The following is a 21620-nucleotide window of genomic DNA, read 5'->3' on the forward strand; positions in this document are numbered from 1 at the left end:
CTATTGTGTCTAGTTACTCCGTAATAGATAACAGAAATGAAGAGCCGACCACGAGGTTGGCAGAGCATGACTACCAAAACGAGGATGAGGGAACATCCCCAGTCCCCAATCCCCAAGAACATTTATACTATGAGTTTATGATCATTATCGAACAAGAAATCGTTCCACTTGTTAGAAAGTTTATCGTGTATATAATGATTTTTGCTGATCTCTTAGAAATCTTTCCACCCTAACACTGCACGAAATTACCTATGACACAAGGGCTTTATTTAACAATTGATGTGCTCAAATCACATTTATCTAATTTATTTTCCAGGTACGTCATTGTTGGTTTAATGTTGATAAGGGCGTAACTCAAAGAATTATACTCCAAGTGCACAAATGTTTTGCTTAAGTAAGATTTCAGCTGCGTTCGATCATAAACCAACTACACATAGACATTGATCGAGACGTATGCTTAGTACACATAAACTAGTTATATTCATCCATTGCACAATTTACATTAAAGAACATCAACAACTTGGATAGGTTATACAATTTCCCAATCTTCCCTAAAAGTTCTAAGAGGCACTTCACTTGCCAGGAACAAAGTTAGTGGCAAAAGACCAAGCGTTGTTGTTAACTGGGTCGGCAAGATGGTCGGCTAGGTTCTCTAATGGGCCCTTACCTGTAACAATAGCTTGAACAAAGAATCCGAACATTGAAAACATTGCCAATCTACCATTCTTGATCTCCTTGACCTTCAACTCAGCGAAAGCTTCAGGGTCATCAGCCAAGCCCAATGGGTCAAAGCTACCTCCGGGGTAAAGTGGGTCCACCACCTCACCGAGAGGTCCACCGGCAATACGATAACCCTCAACGGCACCCATCAAGATAACTTGGCAAGCCCATATAGCAAGGATACTTTGAGCATGGACCAAACTTGGGTTACCCAAGTAGTCAAGCCCGCCCTCGCTAAAGATTTGTGAACCGGCCTTGAACCATACAGCCTCACCGAACTTAACACCGTTACGGGCCAAGAGTTCTGGGAAAACACAACCCAAAGCACCCAACATGGCCCATCGGCAGTGGATCACCTCAAGCTCACGGTTCTTAGAAAAAGTCTCAGGGTCAGCGGAAAGACCAGCAGTGTCCCAACCATAGTCACCGGGGAATTCACCAGTGAGGTAAGATGGGGCTTCACCAGAGAATGGACCCAAGTATTTAACACGGTCTGGGCCGTACCATGGGCTGCCTGATGAAACATTCTTGGGCTTTCCGGCAGTCTTCCTCATGGTGACCCTTCCCTCACTGAGGATTTCGGAGGCGGTTGGGCCGAGCTTTATGGCCTTTCCAGCAAGGGAGGGAGAAGAGAGAGCCATTGAGGTGGAGGCCATTTTGTAAGTGATTAAGAGTAATGTAATAGTGGATTATTGGTTATGGTTGAGGTGATGAAGGAAAGCTAACATGTTTGGGTGATCTAATATAGGAGCAAAATGGGGTATCTTACTATCTTATTTTGATCTATGGAATATCTTTATCTGCTTTCTTATTAGCTTAGACAGATTTTTAGTGTTGCCATGTCTAGTTGGCAGTCTGCTAGCCATGAAACTAGAAGATTTCTTAAGGGTTGGGTTGCTGATGAATTTGGAGAGGGACATGTGGATGTAGAGGTTTTGTGGATTGCATTAATCTAGCTAGTTGAAATCTCTTCATGTAATCTTGCCAACGAAGCCGTGTTGTCGTGTTGCAAAGCACACTAGCTATCACAGTGTAATATTACCAGTCATACCACTGCATTATGACAAAGGCTCCGACAAGTGGATCAATGCCTACTCGATCAATTGGTGTAGGGAAGCTAGCTTTTTTTGGTTGCACATACACTTATACACTTATATGCTTACATTGAAATCCTTATCTATGTTCATTGGACACAAATGTTGCAGGTTCAACGGGCCAGTTACACATATGAGCATTGTGCAGGTGTGCACCTTGGTGTATAATCTATATTGCTTTTTAATTGTTATGATAAAATAAACAACATTAGTCATGGTGCATTTTCGATCGTTTGGGATGGGTTGGTTCGTATTAGGTCTGTTGCTCGAGTCAAAACAATCAATTGTAATCTTAGGAAGTATTATAGTAAAAAAAATCAAGTGTAGATGTCAACTAGCTTAGTTGGTAAAATCTTGAAAAAATGGTACACAAAACCTGTAATCGTATCCCGTCTACCCCAGTTGTCGCCATACACTTAGTGTCTCTTCCTACACCAAAAAATAGTCAAAGATCCAGTAACAAACAACTCTTACCGATGTAGGAATAGTTGTGAATGCTTTCGACATGGATAACCGCAAGAATTTTTGTATGTTATTTTGACCTATTAAACACGTAAAATTATGAATGAGGATAATAATTAACACCAATTGGAAATCAAATTTAAATAATATTTTCTCTGTTGTATATTAGTTAATACACTTACATTTGCACAAAGTTTTAAGTGATAAGTGGTTGTTTAGTTATCAATTGTTATTTTATTGAAAAAGTAGATGTGATAGGAGTTAGTCGGATATTTTTTTTTAATTGAATGGTAGATGGTGTGGGGACAAAAAAATTAGTGAGAAGAGAGAGACAATATAATAATTGTGGAGTCATTCTTAATTTAAAAGTGTAACAATTAATTTAGGATAAACGAAAAAGAAAGTGTAACAACTAATCTGGGACAGAGAGAGTTTTTTTTTTTTTTTTTTGTCAATTATTACATTCGTTTCATTATTTTCATAATGATCTTTTACATTTACTATTTGCTCAATATATATTAACACAAATGAGATAAAGTGTGTGAAAAGATGAGTGGGTATAATTAAATATGGATAAAGCAAAGGATAAATAGTTTTTTACCACCTAAAAAAATCAAAAAATAGTTTTTTACCACCTGGAAAATGGAAAAACAGATAAAAATGTTATGTGGCGGACATAATAACGGTAAATTTTATGATATGTTCTCTTCTTCCACAATTTCATGTATTAACTCTCTTTTCTTCCCTAGCTTCCTTATCTTCCATGAATTAACATAATTTTTCACCACCATTAATTCACAAAATTGACAAAATTTAATGAAAGTAAAGATAGAAGGGTGAAATAGTTAAAGAAAATCACACAAAGAGTGAAAAAATTGAGAGGTGATAAATCCAAAAAAAAAATTATTTCGTCCAAGGAAATTCACACTTTTTCAAAGTTGATTTCCTTGGAAGAAGTGAATTCTTCCTTGGATTTATCATTTCCCGAAAAAATTGGAGGTAAATTGAATTGGGTAGCCACACATGAAGCTATTTTTTCGTTTTCAGGTGGTAAAAACAAGTTTATACTCCGTATATTTTAGGTGGTAAAATACAAGTTTTAGTTTTTTAGATGGTAAAAAATAATTTGTCTTAAAGCAAAAGATATAGTGTAAAATTGTGGGTAGGTGTAAAAAAATATAACAAAGTAAGAGAAAGTGTAAGAAAATATGTAAATTTTGTGGGATAAAGGCGTAAGATGATACATTTCATGTCCAAAAATAATATAGAACATAATGTAAAGAATATTGTGAAACGGATTTAAACGAAAAATATAAATATCATTTTGAAACAAAGATAGCGCTATATAAGTTAAAGTCATTTTCAATTACTACCTAGATTTTATTTTTTATCAATTACTGCCTAAAAACCTTCATATGATCATTATTGCTACACAAGTCAAAGTTGCGTTCAAATTGGCCGGAATATAATATCATAATTCATAATCATGCACATTGGCGATAATTTACTCCATGTTCGTCAACTGAGAGAATTATGGATGATTGTGTTATAAATAAATGGGTTTTTGTAACTTTATTTTGTGTTTTAAAAAATCAACTTAGTTAATTTTATGGCATCATATTTTCCGTTAATTTGGCCGGAACGATGACTTACGTAGCAATAACAATCCTAATAGAAGGCGTTCTATGTGGTAATTGATAATTTTTTTCTATCTAGGTAATCAATGACAAATCTATATATTATACTAAAAGAGAGAAAATCAATGTGGTGATGGCAAATGTCACTCATTGATTGGCCTCTCTTATAGTATAAAAAAAATTAAATAAAAAAATTATTTTGTTAACTTTCACCTTATAAAGTATATATTTGATTACAGTTTCCTAAAAAAAAGATATCATTATATACATGGGGAATATTTTGTAAAATATTTTCTATATTTTGTTAACAAATATAAACAATATGATTATCTTTTTATAAATATTTAGTCCATTATACGAAGTATGTAGTAGGATATTTATGTACATAAATTTTTACAGTAATCTACCGATTTGTACTTACATAATACGGAGTATATTAGATTACAAATAAATTAGGAAATCAATACAATATGAATAAGATTGTATAAAAAAAAAAAGTTATTGCAATACTCTATAATATTTTAACAACTAAATTCGATAATTATAGCCGCCAATTATTGTACTATTTTATATTTTAGACGTATTATATTTAGCAAATAAATTCGATAATTATCACCGCCATTGATAGAATAGTAATATTTAACTACTTTAAAAAAAGTATGTAACTTCCTTAAACATGCATGAGCAAAACTTGCGTAATCTAATCTATCTACTACGTAATTCCTCAATTTTTTAGATGCAACTCTTTAATTGTTACATTATATTTTATGTTCACACATCACTCTACTTTATTTTTTTTTTATTTTTATGATTATTAATATTGTATGATGAACATAGTTACGTATTCCGTAGCCTTTTTTTGAGTTTGTTTAAATATTTACATAATACTACCAAGTTATCTATTAATCTATATACTATAGTAAAAGAGAGGAAATCAATGTGGAGCTGACAAATGCCGCTCTTTAATTTGCCTCTCTTATAGATATACAAAAATATTGGATAAAAAAAAGTATTTGATTCTATAATTATTTTGTTAATTTGAACCTCATAAAATATTTGATTCTATTTTCCTCAAAAAAAAAAGTCATTCTTCATATGGGAATTATTTTGTAACTTATATTTTCTATAATTTTGTAACAAATATGACAAATATAAGATTATCTTTTTAAAAAAAATTAATCATTATACGGAATACATAGTAGGATATTTATAAAAATTTAAATGTCGTCTACTGATATTGGATAATTAGAATACAAATAAATTTGAAAATCAATCAAGTATATGTGATTAAGAGTGTATAAAAAAATTATAATATTTTAACAACTAAGTTCGATAATTATAGCCCCCATTGGTAGTATGATTTTATACGTAATATATGTAGCAACTACATTCGATATTATCACCGCCATTGATAGTAATATTTTACTTTTTTTTAAAAAAAAAAAATATGTAACTTCCTTAAACATATATGAACAAAACTTGCGTAATCTAATGTATCTACTACAAAACTTGCGTAATCTAATGTATCTACTTATTTCCTCAATTTTTTAGATGCAACTCTTTGATTTTTGTACTATCTATTATATTCACTTATCCCTCTACTTTTTCTGTTTTTTTGGTGATTATTAATACTATATGATGAACAAAGTCATGTACGGAGTACCCCGTAACTTTTTTTGGATTAGTATAATTTGCACAATATTGTCATTTTTTAAAAATAATTTTTACTTATTTGATAGTTTAAGATTTTAACAGTTGTTACTTTTAACAACCGTGGAAATAAAATTGGCTAATCCAAAAACATGGAAGAAGTAGAAAAACAAGAAAATCAATGTGCAACTAACATATGGTCCTCTCTACTTAAAAAAGCTCCACCAATATTTTAGGTTAAACAATTGAATTATATTTTAGTCAATTTTTAACAATATCTGCATACGTAGTACTATACTAAAATAGAGGCAAATCGATGTAGAGCTGACAAAATGATATTCTCTGATGTGCCTCTCTTATAATATAAATAACTATCTTATGATAAAATAATTATTATATTTCGTTTTTATTTTACCTACAACGTACCTTCTAATTACTTATGGTAATAATCGATTATACTACAAGTTACTTATTTACTAATGACCAATAAATTTATGGAGATGTTTAAGTATTAGATGATTACTCATATGCTTAAGAATGAGTCAAAACAACCGATTATACTACTAATCACTTATTTACTTATTCTACCTACAAATGTGTATACTCTGTACTATAGTTTGTGGAGATGACAAACTATATATGTATTTATATCTATATGTTCCGTACTATACCAAAAGAAAGTCAAATCGATGTGGGGATGATAAAATGTCGCTATATGATTTGTCTCTCTATCTTATAACATAAATAATGACTAATTCTAAACTACTAGATGCAGTATCAATTTTTGTTTGTATATATATACTGGATGCGGATATGTATAACGAATGTTTACCTTAGATCATTTATGATTTGTAATCCAATGAATCTTTGCATGCATTTTCTGATAACCGATATAGAAAATCTTATAATAATTGAACATATACTATCAATTATATTATTATAATACTAACATCTTTCTAAGAATTAGTGTCATATAATGAGTACGGATATGAATAACAAACTTGAACTCTTAATTTTTATATTTTACAAGGTTGTCTCGAACATTTTATATGCCCAATTTTAATTAACAAAATGAGACCCATAGCAATATTATTTTTTATAACGGGCCCTAGCCTATACTTAATCTTAAATATCAAAAATAAATTTTGCCACATTCTCATTATCGTAATATTTTTTCCATAATATTTAAAAGTTAGTTGAAAAGAAAAGTGGGTTATTTATCCAATACATTGATGTCAATATTGCCAATGGGGCAGGTTTTTCGGGAAACCCCGTGCATCCGCCCCCAAATGGATTATTTGTCGAAAGTAGTGACTGGAACGAGGATAAATTTTAGATTGGACATGCACACGTTGCTAATCCTTCATCTAATTGATTATGAATATATAAAAAAAGTTACTACTAACTTACACATTATAATGTTTTATGTATTTACTCAATTACTCTAATCAGATAAATGGATTGTCAAAAACTCTAAAATAAGTTTTAAAATTCAAATTACCAAAAAAAAAAAAAAAAACTGAGTAAAAGGGGTGGGGTATTTTAGGCTGGGGTACTGGATGCACTGGAGGGGAGTCATGAAGCATGGATAAATTTTACTTTGTACCTCTCGAGACGGGAATTGAGAGTCGTGGGTATCGTTCCTATCATGGATGGAGGGGATGGAGATGAGAATTATAGGCGGGTATGAGTATGCAGGCCTCGCCTCGCCTCAAATTCATCTCTAACCGAATAAAATAAATGGTGTAGTTAGGTGTTAAGTGGTCGGGTAATGAAGTTAATGGGGCGACTGTGCAAGTTTTCACTGTGTATTACTGTCGAAGTGAAGGGTGGATGAGATAATTAAGTTTATTCTTGACACAAGAGGTGAATGAAAGAGAAAATAAATTTATTTATTACCCTTATTTGTTTTAACTGTTTTAATAAATATGACACCGAATGCGAAATAACAAAACCAACCATCATTAATTATTGTCTACTGTATTTCATACTTCCTCCATATTTTGTAATTACACCATCTTAGATTTCACGTTTGTCAATGCAATATTTTAACCATTAATATCTCTCTTATACATTTGAAAAGATTATAAAAATTTGATAATTTGAAAATGTATTTCGAGAAGAATCTAACAAGATTCCACATTTACATATAAATCACAAAAAATAACTACATAAGAATATGAGAATAGTCCTAAAACCTAAGATGGTGCAATTAAAAAAAATGGAGGAAGTATAAATTTATGTTTAGATTATAAATCGTGCATCGCACGGGTATTACACTAGTTGACTACTAACCTAAATAGTAATTGATCCACAAATTTTCCTAATTAATAATAAGTACTGGTTATTTAAGAAGTGTATATATACTAAATTCAGATGTATACATACTTAACAATACTATCTACACATGACTCACTAATTTTCGTTATTTTTTTAACAACAAAGTATTCGAGTTTCAAACATACTACCACAAAGAATCGCTTCGAATCATAATTTAAACACCTAATATGGATGTCAAGTTGTCAACTATCTTAATTGTTAAAGGATTGAGGATTAGTACCTAACTCCTTATCGAGGAACTATGTCTCTCATTTTTTTGTCTTTTAATTATTTATTAATCATGCATTCAAAACTTCAAACATATATATTTACCGCATTTGGTCGATCTGAATAAGCCACAAATAAAGTCGGGCATCGTAAGTTATAAAAGGGGGTAGGAAATTCGTACCTATGGGGCTATGACCTACTCCCTCCGTACTTTAATACTCGCACCGATTTGACCGATGCGAAGTTTAATACACTTGAATTGAGTTATTAATTTAATGTGTGATAGTTGATAATGAGGTATTTTTTTTAATATAGTTAGTGGAAAATATGTAAAGAGGTAGTTGGGGTGTGAATTTTTAAATGATTATTAATAAGTAAGTGTGAGAAATAATATAATATTGGTAAAACATTTCTCATTTATAGAAGCGGTACAAGTATTAAGAGACGACCCAAAAATAAAAACGGTGCAACAAACCTTTAGTAATTTCTAGTAGGCCAATACTTGATTACTGGTTTATACAATCAAGAAGTACATGTGCAAAAGATGAGTTGAGGTTATTAACTTATTATGCATGAAGATCTATCATGGAATTCAGGCTTATTATGGTCGATCAAGATTTATGGATTTCTTGGAGTAAGCGTCGCTGATCATACGCTAATCATAAAAAATCAAATATATAATATAGATCAAATATATAATATAGATCAAATAAGGAGTACAATAATTTACATTGATATATCATATATATGCTCAGATCTTTCCTAAAATCCTAAAGGATACTCTACTTTCCAGGGACAAAGTTAGTTGCGAAAGACCAAGCATTGTTGTTAACTGGGTCAGCAAGGTGGTCGGCAAGGTTCTCCAATGGGCCCTTACCTGTAACAATAGCTTGAACAAAGAATCCGAACATTGAAAACATTGCCAATCTACCATTCTTGATCTCCTTTACCTTCAACTCAGCGAAAGCTTCAGGGTCATCAGCTAAGCCCAATGGGTCAAAGCTACCACCGGGGTAAAGTGGGTCGACCACCTCACCGAGAGGTCCACCAGCAATACGGTAACCCTCAACCGCACCCATCAAGATAACTTGGCAAGCCCATATAGCAAGGATACTTTGGGCATGGACCAAACTTGGGTTACCCAAGTAGTCAAGCCCGCCCTCGCTAAAGATTTGTGAACCGGCCTTGAACCATACAGCCTCACCGAACTTAACACCATTACGGGCCAAGAGTTCTGGGAAAACACAACCCAAAGCACCCAACATAGCCCATCGGCAGTGGATCACCTCAAGCTCACGGTTCTTAGAAAAAGTCTCAGGGTCAGCGGAAAGACCAGCAGTGTCCCAACCATAGTCACCGGGGAATTCACCAGTGAGGTAAGATGGGGCCTCACCAGAGAATGGACCCAAGTACTTAACACGGTCTGGGCCGTACCATGGGCTGCCTGATGAAACATTCTTGGGCTTTCCGGCAGTCTTCCTCATGGTGACCCTTCCCTCACCGAGGATTTCGGAGGCGGTTGGGCCTAGCTTTATGGCCTTTCCAGCAAGGGAGGGAGAAGAGAGAGCCATAGTAGAGGAAGCCATTTTTTGTACAAGGGATAGAGAGCGAAAGAAATGTAGTGAGTTTGATTAGGATTGTAGTGATGAAGTAAAGATTATAACTTTTGGTTATTTTTATAATAGAAAGAAAAACGGTCCAATTGGGTATATGTTTATCTATGGGATATCTTTATCTGCATTCTGATTGGCTAGGAAAGATTTTGGTTAAATCCTAGGTGGCAGCTGCTGAGCCATGAAGTCTGAAGATATTTTCAGCTATTGGAAGCTGACCACTGTGAGGAAGACAGGTGGAGATTGTTGGATTTGCATTATCCTAGTTGGATACTTGGATATATGATGATGTCTTTTTCTGCGCTCTTGTTGGATGTTAACGCAACTACTGGGTCGGGCTCATAAGTGATACTCCCTCTGTCCCTTAATACTCGCACCGTTTTGACTTTTTATATTATTCACATAATTCACTTTGACCTATTTTATTTCTAATATATGAAAATAAATATTAGTATATAATATATTGTTGGCTTCATCTTAATGTATATTTTTAAAATATTAATATTTTAATAAGTGTTTATAATATATAGTTAAAGATATCGGTGGTCAAAGTTGTGCATTGGCATGCGTGTCCAATCAAAACGGTGCGAGTATTAAGGGACAGAGAGAGTAGAAGTTTAAGCCGTTTGGAGTGTGATATTCATGAATTTGTGATAAGGTGAAATGGATTAATTGACGAGAAAAAGGAGATGCAGTACAAATAAAAAGAAGATAAATTGGAGGGAAATAGAAATTTAGAAGATGGAACGCTGAAATAATAGTTGTGTGGACTGTGGAGTTGTTAATTATAAGGTTTTAATAAGTGGAGTTGTTAATTTTCACATCTTCAAGACTGTTCATCTACCGTATTTATAAATGAAATAATATTAAAAAATAATATGCACCAGCCGGGAATCGAACCCGGGTCTGTACCGTGGCAGGGTACTATTCTACCACTAGACCACTGGTGCTTATTGATGAGACTAGTAAATTTTGTTTTTCAAATACTATTAATAAAGTGATATCGGACAACTGCGATTTGAGTGTCTGAAGTCCACAGGATAGGGAGGAGTGAGTGGGTGAAGGAAGGAAAGTAAAGGAGAGAGAAAATGGTGGGTGGCAGTAGCAGTGTGTTAAGGTCTTCAATGAGTTCATTTCTATTACCCACTAAACTACCATTAGGCAACAGGATTACCCTGCTTCCAGTTTCTAATACTGCTTCATCTCGGGCCACTCACTTCATCAAGTAATGAAAAACCATCCGCTTTTGTTCATTTATTTCTTATTAATGCCTTAATTTCATTATTAAACATTGAATTAGCAGCATGTGATTGATAGTAATATTTTAATTTTGAGGACCAAGAAAAGAATATGATTGTATTGTTACACAATTGTTTCCACTGTATATACAAATTTTTAATTTTGAGCTTGACATTTTAATTATGAGATTAGATGCAGTATACTAATTCCAAGTCCATGATCTTGCATGTGCGGAATGAAAACATTCATTAATGATTCTGTGAGAACTTTACGAAAGCCTTTCATTCACTTCTCTTTGATGTATTTCAGTTTGCAATTGATTGTATAATAAGAACTCGTCAGCAGTTATTTTTGTTAATTTTGAGTGTTACCTATATTTCAGTTTATAAAAGTGAAGCATGATATACTTACATACTATTGTGTGATAATCTTCTCGTAGGTCAGAAATGTCACTTTGTGTTGGAACACATCTTATACCTCATCCAAACAAGGTATATGTGATTTTGCATTCTTAGTTTTCGCCTGCTTTTGCTGCATATAATCTGCAACTAATTGGTACTTTGTAGGTCGAAAGGGGAGGAGAAGATGCTTTCTTCGTAAGCAGCTTTAGTGGTGGAGTTATAGCTGTCGCGGATGGAGTATCTGGGTATGCATAACTCCTTTCCAGTTAAGAGTAATTCCTACCTCAACATTTATAAAATCTGCTGTCACTAAACTTAATCTGTGGCAGGTGGGCTGAACGGAATGTTGATCCTGCATTGTTTTCGAGAGAACTTATAGCTAATGCATCCTCTATGGTGGATGACACTGAGGTACTAAAGTTATCTAAAGCGGCACTTATTAGGTTGTAGCTGTAGCAATAAGCTAGGCCTATAAGCTGTACTAAAGAAGTAATCAGTATGTATTGTATGCCAACAGGTGAACTATGATCCACAGGTTCTGTTGGGGAAGGCACATGCTGCTACTTCTTCAATAGGTTCAGCAACAGTGTAGGTTCAGTTTCAAGTGAATGCGCACACATGCATTTTAATTCAAGTATCTCAATCTGATAGCCTGATCTCACCCCCAACATGCAGAATTGTCGCTATGATGGAAAGAAATGGGATTCTTAAGATTGCAAATGTTGGAGATTGTGGACTACGTCTTATTCGTAAAGGTCAGTACTGATACTGTCTGCTAATCTCAATTCAAGCCTTGTGTCCACTTTTCTGTTCAACATTTGTGTCTATCCTTCTCTGGGTTTATGTTTTCTATTAAGGTCACTCTATACTTTGATGAATCAAACAAAACAAGTGACAATACAAGTGGTACATAAATTTCTGATTGTATTTTCGTGTTAATAAGCGTCATGTCTTAGTGATTTGCAGGACAGATAATGTTTTCGACATGCCCTCAAGAACATTATTTCGATTGTCCTTATCAATTGAGCTCAGAAACTTCTGGTCAAACATTCCTAGATGCCATGGTAAGAATATATGAGTCCTTTTTCCACCTTCTTAAAAGGTTATATGTGTTTCTGCATTCTACCAAGAATATATGAGTCCTTTCAAACTTGATTAATTAGTTGATTTCATCTCTTAATTTCTATGTATACAGGTGAGCAGTGTAAAACTGGAGGAAGGAGACATTGTAGTCATGGGATCAGATGGGCTATTCGACAATGTTTTTGACCGAGAAATTGTATCAACTATTGGCAGTAACAGGGATGTTACTGAAGCTGGTAATTCTTCCTGCTTTTTTTCTTTACTGTTAAATATCAGTTCTCAGAATTCATAAGGTTAACTTGGTAAGGTTCTTTATGGTAGCCAAGGCATTAGCTAGGCTAGCTAGAGATCACTCGATGGACTCCAGTTTCGATTCTCCATATTCATCAGAAGCTCGAACCAAGGTAGAGACATTCTTTTGGTGTAATCTTCTTCTCAAAACTCCTTTTCATTGTACTTAATTAGTTAACTCATTCAGAGATATTTGGTATTGTAGGGTAACGATGTGCCGGATTGGAAGAAGATGCTAGGGATGAAGTTAACAGGCATTGTTTACTTATCTTCTTTAGTCACTCTTAAATATCATTATTACTTTCTTGTGTGACCTTGGTAGCTTAACATGATTTTATCGTCATTGAACCAACAGGGGGAAAACTGGATGATATTACTGTCGTCGTTGGAGAAGTTGTAAATCTTACAGAAAGCTCCTGGGTTTAGATTAACAAATTACATCAAGGTGAAGCAGCCTCTAGCAACGACGAATCAGATACTTTAAAAATTGGGAATGTAAATTCAATATCAAGGTAGCAATTTCTCTGTTTTCAAATGTTAATGCTCAAAATTTTGCCTGTAAATTGTTGTCTTACTGATCACTTGTCCTTAGAATTTGAGCTCTGCTTGACACTGCAAGCACTTGATGAACTCGATCCAAGATTTTTCTATAATCTTTATGAGAGATTGAATGACAAGTTTGCGATAACATCAATATCAGAAGATGTCGGCACCATTACAGTATGATTATTACGAAAATTCTGGAGTTAAGTTTTACAATTAAAGTACATAATGTAATAGCAATCAGGAAATGCATCTAATAAAAGCATCAATATCAGAAGCAGCTGAACCTCCATTTGCAATTGCCTTTCTAAAGACATCTCTTAAGGTTTTTGCTCTGTCAACCATCTCTTTCCGCTCATCACTTTCAGAGTCCATGAATCTCCTCACACGTTCAGCGATTTCTTCTCTAGAGACTAACTTCTCCTTGTTAAGACCATTGTTTATTGCCCTCCATCCTATCTTCATATCATTCACTATCAGCTTACTATTAGGCATTTGATCCCAAAATATAGGACAAGTAAGCATCGGAACACCAGAATAGATACTTTCTGAAGTAGAATTCCACCCACAATGAGTCCAAAATCCACCAACAGATGGATGGTTCAACACCTTTAACTGATCACACCAAGACACTAAGCATCCCTCACCAACACCGCCATCTTTAAACCTTGAAGTATCTCCTCGTGTTACCCATAAGAACCGAACACCACTCTCCTTAATTCCCGCGACAATCTCCTCCATTTGAGCAGTCGAGATTGAAAGAAAACTTCCTTGTGAAATGTATAAAACCGAGCCCTTTGGCTGGGAATCCAACCACTGTAAGTAGCTTTGATCAATAACAGAATTCCCTTCAGTTATACATGGTATATCATTTGATTCGCAGTTCAAGTATGGTATCATAGGGCCAATGTGGTATACTGGAATTGGTAGTTTTTCTTTTATACAGTTGATCACTTGCTCTTCAAATTCATGGATGGATGTAAATAAAACACATGTTGCATTCTTCAAAATTGTGAAAGTGTCCTGGACACGGAGCCACATCTTGTTACCCGCCCCGTCGTAAACTGTTGTCAAGTCTGCAACAGTTGTTGAAGGAAGGCCCGGTATATAGTCCACTACTTCGTTGCCTCTTTCTACCAGCATAAGAAAAAGGGGAAAGGGGAAAGGGGGACATGTAAAATTTCAATCCTCTCTTTAAAGTTTAAACCAGCACTTGTTAAGAAGTAAATAGAACTACAAGTATGTTACTTAAGGTATCGAGTAACATACTTGTAAATTACATAAGAGTATCAAATACCAAGTATGATAAGATTTTTAATCAATAGCACTTATATAAATATTTTAAAAATTAAATGAACAGGAGCAAATTTGACAGTTTGAGTGGACAACAAACCCCTGAAAAGTTGCTTATTACATGGATAAATTCACAACTATTTTTTAATTATATTCTCAGTTATTATACTACTAGTTTCGTCTCATTTTAATTCACCTGATTTTGGTTATATAATTGCACATTTGCACTACCAATACCATTAATACATTACTCCGTAGTCCGTATGATATTACTACAGGTTTGGTTATGTAAACGCATAATCATTGACATTATGACACTGTTTTTCTAAACAAAACTACACTTACCTTCATTGATCATTCTCATTGTCGGTGCAGTACTAATTACTAAACACCCCTTAACTCCGTAAGTAGTCAAAACAGTGGTAGGAGTGATTATCTAAAATTCGAAATTAATAAAACGGGGCTTATATGTCGTTTGTGACTGTTTTAATGTACCTATATCACTATATATGACCAATACCAATAACTCAATAAGGCCATTACTTTAAAAAAATCTGTCAATTTGGACATTGCTAAACGATTTCTAGTCTATAATTGGTGGTAAGCACTTAAATTGCTTCATTATTTTAGCTGAGATATTACTTTAAGCTTAAAGTAAATAAATTGCTGATAAAAAAAATAACCTGAGATATCGAGAGGGAAATGACCATTTTGAACCAGCAAGTCAAAGTGATAGAAAACGGTAAAAACCGAAGCCGACATTGGAAAAAGCGAAGCCACCGGAATATTCCTTCGATTACCGACATCAACCACCCAATTACTCAACCACGTGTCATAGATAATGGCTGTCGGCGGCGGCTGGAGCTGGTCAAGTAGTCTCTCAAAGGGCTCCTGGAGCTTAGTAAGGACAGCCTCTAAGAAGCCATCCAAGTCACCGGCTCGGCCAACCTCAGAGGGGATAACTTGGGGAAGCGCAGCAAAACGGATATTAGCCGGCGGCTTGGGCTCGGAGCTGAGGATGTCGAACCATTCTTCAGTAACTACAAAAGTGAAGAGGAAATCATTGGATTTAGAGAGGATGAGTTTGCAGAGGTTGAGCAATGGGTTGATGTGACCTCTGCCTGGGTACGGTATCGCCACCACGTGCCGGTGTTTGGTGGCTGAGATTTCGGCGTTGTTGTCCATTTTACCAAAACTAAATAAGAGGGTTAGTAGATTTTAGCTTAGTAAGAAACTAGGTTAAATTTTTTTTTTTTCGGTATAACAGTGTAACTTATACTATCTCCGTTTTTTTTTAAATGGACACAATTATTTAGGTACGTTTGCCAATGCACGATTTCAAACCTTAATATCTCTAATTGTGTATCGAAAAAAATTATACAAAGTTGATATTTAAATAATATTTACTGATACGAATTTAATAATGGAAAATTTGGTAATATTAATCCAAACTTTGGCCAATTTTCTTTTATTAAGCCCACCTACGACATATTTTTTAATAATCCCACATTTACTACCCAACGACTTTTATTGGGCCCAATACGTCATAAACCTATTATAGGCGGTAATATGTCCCTACGTGGCAGTACTCTCTCTCGTTATATTCAGTCATCATCATCAATTCATCACCATCTCGATGACTTTTTCACCGATTACTGGTCACTTCAGCCTAATAAAAGTCGTTTGGTAGTAAAGGTGGGATTATTAAAAAATATGTCGTAGGTGGGATTAATAAAAGAAAACCGGCCAAATGTTGGATTAATATTACCAAATTATCCTTTAATAATACCCCACACGATTATGTTTTTTCTTAGGTAACCACAAAAGGAAGTCAAAGGTGTTTGTGTGAATAGTGTCTAAAACCCCATTATGTCATATAAATAAGAACAAAGGAAGTATGGAGTAGTATGAAGTATAACGTCCGTGGCACTATTCCGTACTTCAATAGAAAATGTCTAAATACGGGGTATTTCACTACTATTTCGTAGTATTATTTTCAACTAGATAGATTAATTCTTTTACAAAAATCACGCTAATTTACTACTCCCTCCGTCTCTTTTTGTTCTTTACGTTTTCCTTTTTGGATATTTTAAAATGTTCTTTACATTTCCTTTCATATTATTACATAAATTACTTATTTTCTATCAAAATTTGTGTCCAATTATTATTTTAACCAATTAAATTCATTGGATCATTTAATCTCATTTAATCTCTCACACTTTTCTATTGGGACATTAAATTTTTCTCATTTCCCAATCTCATTTGATAAAAAGTGAAAACATTATAAATAAACGTAATTTATCTTGTTTAAATAAAAAAATTGAGGAATCCCGATGCAAATTAATTAATCGTTAAAATTGCGTGAAAATATCAAACGTAAAAAACAAAAAGAGACGGAGGGAGTAATATTGAATTATGAAGTAAATAAAATTGTGAATTTTTATTGGTTGTTGGTCAAAAAAGATAAAATTATTAATTACTAGATTTAAAGCCCGTGCGCCGCACGGGTTAAATTCATTTTTTTATGAGATTTTTTTTCAATTTTAAACAATAGTTAGAACAGTGATTATTTTATAATCAATGAGTATGTCAATTTTAACGCGTCTTTATTTATCTATTAAAATTTTTCAAAATTTATCTCTTACTATCTTTTACCGGGTCTTTATTTATCTCTTTTTATTTTTCTCTTATTATCTTTTATTGAGTTTTATTTATCTTTTAAAAAATTTAAAAATTATCTATTTTTATTTTTCTCTTATTATTTTTTACTGAGTTTTATTTACCTTTATCTCTTATTATCTTTTAGCGGCTCTTTATTTATCTATTTTTATTTTTCTCTTATTGTCTTTTACTGAGTTTTATTATCTTTATTTCTTATTATCTCTTGCCAGGTCTTTATTTACATATTTTTATTTTTTAATAAATCTGAAATAATATATTTATTTGATGATATGTAAATCTTACGTGGCGCTCCGAATGCTCTTCAAAAACCTCCCCTTTTATTAAAATATCAACGTGACACCTAATTATTTATTTACGTGGCTCTCCTGCACATTTGTTCTTTGATTGTGACTATTCAGCTGCTGTGTGGAATGTTATTCTACATAGTTTAAAGTTCAGCAGGAGAGCTGCTTCGTTTGATCAAGAATTAGCCTGGGTAATGAAAGCTACCAAGAGAACCGGGGATAGATACAAGTTGTTTGTGATGTATTTTGCTGAGTGTATTTACAGCATTTGGCTGCAAAGGAATGAAATGGTGTTTAACCATAGATGTAGAAGTCCTGCTGATATTATTTCAGACATCAAGTTTAGAGTTGCTTGTAGGGCAACTGCTAGCCTGCATGTGTTTCTTTTAAAATAGCTTCTGTTGTAGTTGGGTGGTTGTTCTTTGTTGTTGTTGGTTGTGTTCTGGTGGTTTGGGCTTTCTGTTGTCCTAGCTTTGTCTAGGTGTAACTCCCTCTTTTGGTAATAAAATAACTTTATTTGCCAAAAAAAAAATTAATTCAAAAAGAATTTAGAATTTTTTTCATTTGCCGGAACCATTAGATTTCTACGTATCGCTCTAGTATTGGATTAGTGTTTGATTTTGGATAGAATTTTATTTTACATTAGTGTTTGATTTTGGATTGAAATATATTTTAGATTTATTTTATAATTATTAGAGTATTTGATTTTGGATGGAGTTGTATATGTTATTAATTCATTAATTAAAATATATACTTGGCACCTAATTATTTATCTACGTGGCACTCGACTTTTTTAATTCAAAAATAAATTTGAAAACTTATTTTTCATTGGCCAAAATCATTTGATTTCCTATGTGGCGCTCTAACATTTCAGCAAATGTGTCTCCTTTATTTATACATATTAGATTTTAGTTAGGAGTTACTGTTACAATTTTAGGAGTATAGGATTCCGACAAAAAATATTAAGTTGGAAAAAAGGCTTATCAAATCATTATAAAGTATCCGTTGCTTTTAGAATTAAATTAACTAGTTAGTAGCTCGGATGTCCTGGAGTGTTGCATATATTTTATGTTTTTTTTTATCATTTAAAATTCACTTAAATAATACATTTCTTTATAAATGTGTTTGCAGAGTAATATAAATCTCATTATTTATGCAGTTGAAAAATAAAATTTGTTAACCAACCATCGGTAAACTAAATTTTTGAGTAATAACCATTATTTGCGTAAACTTTATTTTTTGTACTATTTACTTATGACATATCATAAAAAATTTAATTTACAAAGTTGAAATACATTTTGGAGGAAAACAAACACATTTGATTAGCTAAAGAAAGCGCAACATTATTTTTTTCCTATTTTTTTCTCTGTTAGTTTTTTATGTTTAATCTAAATAATTAAATTTCTACCATTAATTTTTAAATGGAAAAAATTAAGAAAAAAATTTGTTACCATAAAGTGTTACTCAAATACATAAATTTGGGCATTAAAGTTTTACACATTCATAAGAATGACTTTTCTCTTTTTTAATTGTTTTAGAGTCAGAAGTTGTATTGTTGGAGTAATGGATAAAACTTTGCATTAACATATGGGAGGTCATGAGTTCGATGATGCATGGATATCAACAACTTTTATGTGATGACACAATAAACAATAATGTGTGTGTATGAAGATGACATGTCATTTGCCAAATCATCGCAGGGGAGGGGGGCTCGAAACAGAGGAAAGAGAGGAGGGAGAGAGAAGGTGGCGTTGGGCTCGGGATCTGGACGACGCGGCAGCACCGAAACCGCGCCTGGGAGGCGGCGGAGGTGGGGTGGTTCCGCGGCGACGGAACAACAAGGGGAGGAGAGAGGGTGGTCGCGCAAAACAGGGGGAATACAGGGAAAGTTTGAGGGTGTTTTCCGGTCAGTTCTGGGCGGCGCAACAGCAGCTCACCGGGAATTGTGTGATGAAGGTGGGTTTAGGAGGTGGAGAGGTGGTTGGGGAATGGTGGCTGCGTGGCTGGGCGGTGCGGCAGAGGGACGATAAGGGGAAGGGGAAACGCGGCTCTGCGGGCCGGTTATGGTCGAGAGAAGAGGGTGGGGGTTGTGGTGGTGGTGGTGATGGACTGAAAAAGCCGGGAGGTGAGGTTGGGCAATGGTGGTTTCAGTGGCGGCAGCCACCGATGGTGGTGGCTCGAGCAAAGCAGGAAACAAGGGAGGGGTAATTTTTCAGTTTTTGGTTAACTGATTTTTGGGTTGAGAAAAATGGGAAAGAAAATGGCTATTCACTAGAGGAAAAATCGTCATGTGCTTCACTTCGAATGCGGCTCATTTATTAAATTGGCAGCACTTGATAGCACAAAAAAATGAAGAAAAAATACATATTTACAAGTGCGGGCTCATTTTAAAAAATTGGCAGCACTTGAGTTCAAGTGCGGGGTTAAAACTCAAGTGCGGGCTCATTTTACAACGAGCAGCACAAAATATATTTCTAAAATTGTTTACCAAATACTTTCATCTCCCGCCTCTCCTCCTCCTTCTCTGGTTACTGCTTTTGCCTCAAACATTTTCTCATTTTCTCGCTGCTCTCTCTTTCTCCATCCCTTCCCCTCTCTGGTTTCTATGCTCCTTCCCCTCTCTGGTTCTCTGGGTGCAAAATTTAAAATTCACAGCACACACCGCACGACTAGCCGCGTCCGTTGTTGTTCCCCACCGTCGCGTCGCCTCTATTGTTCCCCCACCACCGCGTCGTCGCTGCTGTTCGCCCACCACCGAATTCGTCCTCTTCATGCCGTCGCCGAAGCACACACGCGTAGCTCCTCCTTATCGCTTATAGGTTTGTAACTTAAAACCTAATTGTTGAAAAAATTCCCTAAATTGTTAATTTTATTGTTTTAAATTTTTGAATAACATTGTTGCTATTTCTTCGTTAAATATTCAATTGGTTTCTGAATACATTTCATTATTTGTTAATTTGTTCAATTGGTTTCTGAACACAGAGAAAAGTATTTCTAATTTTTATTTTATCCTCCTCTTTGATGGTAGAGTTGGAAGGACAACCAAGAGAAGTTTGAAATTACTTTCTGGAAAATTGAAGACCAATCTTATATTGTCTATGGTTGATAGACAAGGTTAGGAAACCCGGAAGTTCGGAAGGTGGTTGATCAATGTCTACAGGATCATCTCGTGGAATACTTAGAGTTGCATCCTGATGTTTTAGATTCCATCCTTTCAAAGGCTTTGAATGCTCTAAAGGTAAACTTTGATATTTTCTTGATGTTGTTCAGTGCGCAAAGCTAAGCTGACTGTATTACTGAACTGCAAGTTTCTTCTGTTTTTTCATTTCAGGCGGCTCTGGCTTCCAAGAGGGCTAGGGAGCTAGTGAGACAGAAGAGTGTCCTAAGGTCATCTTCTCTTCCTGGAAAACTTTCTGATTGCTCTGCCACAAATCCTGAGGAAGCAGGTAGATATAGTATCTTTTCTCATTTAGTTATTGCAATCTTTTCTGTGAGTGGGAAGTGATCCACTAGGTTTCCGATGCGTCAAATTTTTCCTGTTCTTGGATGTGATTAGCAACTTCCTTACAAGGACCAGCCCTTTTGAGTTTGGGGAGAAAAGAGGGAAACCCTACCTGCAAGGAAACATTAACCGAAAGGCTAGAAAATGAGCGTCAAAACCAGATTTACTGGTTGATCTTTATTGTAAACTCGGTAAAGTAGGTCAAACTGCGTCAAATTAAGTCAAACTTCCCTCCAGTCTTTGTTTGTTCCCTTTCTTTAACGTCGTTGATCAATCAGCAACCTGGACATTCTTTCCTTGTAATGTTGATTTGTGCTAGGGCCCTTTTCACTATCCATCTTATGTAGTAGGAAATTGTATGTTATTTGGCATTTTGCGCCAATATCTATTCACCCCCCTGTTGCTCAATATTTAACAAGTATTTCCCCATGGCTTTCTCAAAAAATTCCTCTAAAATATGTCTCTTAGGTTTGATAGTAAAGCTGGATTCTGTCGTGGTCGACTAGTCGTTTTTGAAGAAGTCAAACTGCAGTAGAAAACTCAGAACAAAGTATATACTGGAGAAAACAATATGCGAAA

The 21620-nt window shown here is 34.4% G+C and overlaps 3 protein-coding genes and 1 non-coding gene across 5 annotated transcripts; 1 reads left to right on the plus strand and 3 right to left on the minus strand.

Moving 5' to 3' along the window:
• Window positions 1-457: 457 nt before the first annotated feature.
• LOC110775461 (uncharacterized) lies at window positions 458-9770 on the minus strand. The gene is made up of 4 exons (XM_056832659.1): window positions 8895-9770; window positions 2909-2911; window positions 2191-2243; window positions 458-1409 (listed from the first exon to the last, which is right to left on the minus strand). The coding sequence occupies exons 1-4, from the start codon at window positions 9694-9696 to the stop codon at window positions 573-575; spliced, it is 1695 nt and encodes a 564-aa protein (XP_056688637.1). The 5' UTR covers window positions 9697-9770; the 3' UTR covers window positions 458-572.
• Window positions 9771-10602: 832 nt separating this feature from the next.
• TRNAG-GCC (transfer RNA glycine (anticodon GCC)) lies at window positions 10603-10673 on the minus strand. Its single transcript has one exon. It is a non-coding gene; the product is annotated as a tRNA-Gly (tRNA).
• A 50-nt stretch (window positions 10674-10723) lies between these two features.
• On the plus strand, window positions 10724-13414 carry LOC110775450 (probable protein phosphatase 2C 1). Of its 2 annotated transcripts, XM_021980052.2 has the most exons (11): window positions 10724-10948; window positions 11402-11453; window positions 11529-11608; window positions 11693-11774; window positions 11881-11951; window positions 12039-12118; window positions 12330-12427; window positions 12559-12682; window positions 12768-12850; window positions 12943-12991; window positions 13093-13414. In XM_021980052.2, exons 1-11 carry the CDS (start codon window positions 10812-10814, stop codon window positions 13161-13163), a joined length of 927 nt encoding a protein of 308 aa, XP_021835744.1. In that variant the 5' UTR covers window positions 10724-10811; the 3' UTR covers window positions 13164-13414. The 2 variants fall into 2 exon arrangements, with proteins under 2 accessions (XP_021835744.1, XP_021835745.1); XM_021980053.2 differs by lacking the exons at window positions 10724-10948; window positions 11402-11453; window positions 11529-11608 and having other exon boundaries at window positions 11749-11774; window positions 11861-11951.
• Window positions 13415-13433: 19 nt separating this feature from the next.
• Window positions 13434-15846, minus strand: LOC110775449 (UDP-glycosyltransferase 87A2). The gene is made up of 2 exons (XM_021980051.2): window positions 15257-15846; window positions 13434-14413 (listed from the first exon to the last, which is right to left on the minus strand). The coding sequence occupies exons 1-2, from the start codon at window positions 15756-15758 to the stop codon at window positions 13521-13523; spliced, it is 1395 nt and encodes a 464-aa protein (XP_021835743.1). The 5' UTR covers window positions 15759-15846; the 3' UTR covers window positions 13434-13520.
• Window positions 15847-21620: the final 5774 nt, after the last annotated feature.

This window comes from Spinacia oleracea, chromosome 6, assembly GCF_020520425.1.
Source record: "Spinacia oleracea cultivar Varoflay chromosome 6, BTI_SOV_V1, whole genome shotgun sequence".
NCBI classification, from domain to species: Eukaryota; Viridiplantae; Streptophyta; class Magnoliopsida; order Caryophyllales; family Amaranthaceae; genus Spinacia; species Spinacia oleracea.

Coding starts and splice junctions, on each gene's coding strand:
- LOC110775449 (XM_021980051.2), bottom strand. CDS start 15,758: ATGGACAACAACGCCGAAATCTCAGCCACCAAACACCGGCACGTGGTG. Junction 14,414..15,256: donor TTTCCCTCTCGATATCTCAG/GTTATTTTTTTT, acceptor TTATGCTGGTAG/AAAGAGGCAACGAAGTAGTG.
- LOC110775450 (XM_021980052.2), top strand. CDS start 10,812: ATGGTGGGTGGCAGTAGCAGTGTGTTAAGGTCTTCAATGAGTTCATTT. Junction 11,609..11,692: donor GTCGCGGATGGAGTATCTGG/GTATGCATAACT, acceptor AATCTGTGGCAG/GTGGGCTGAACGGAATGTTG. Junction 12,428..12,558: donor AAACATTCCTAGATGCCATG/GTAAGAATATAT, acceptor CTATGTATACAG/GTGAGCAGTGTAAAACTGGA.
- LOC110775461 (XM_056832659.1), bottom strand. CDS start 9,696: ATGGCTTCCTCTACTATGGCTCTCTCTTCTCCCTCCCTTGCTGGAAAG. Junction 1,410..2,190: donor TAGACGGGATACGATTACAG/GTTTTGTGTACC, acceptor CATAACCAATAA/TCCACTATTACATTACTCTT.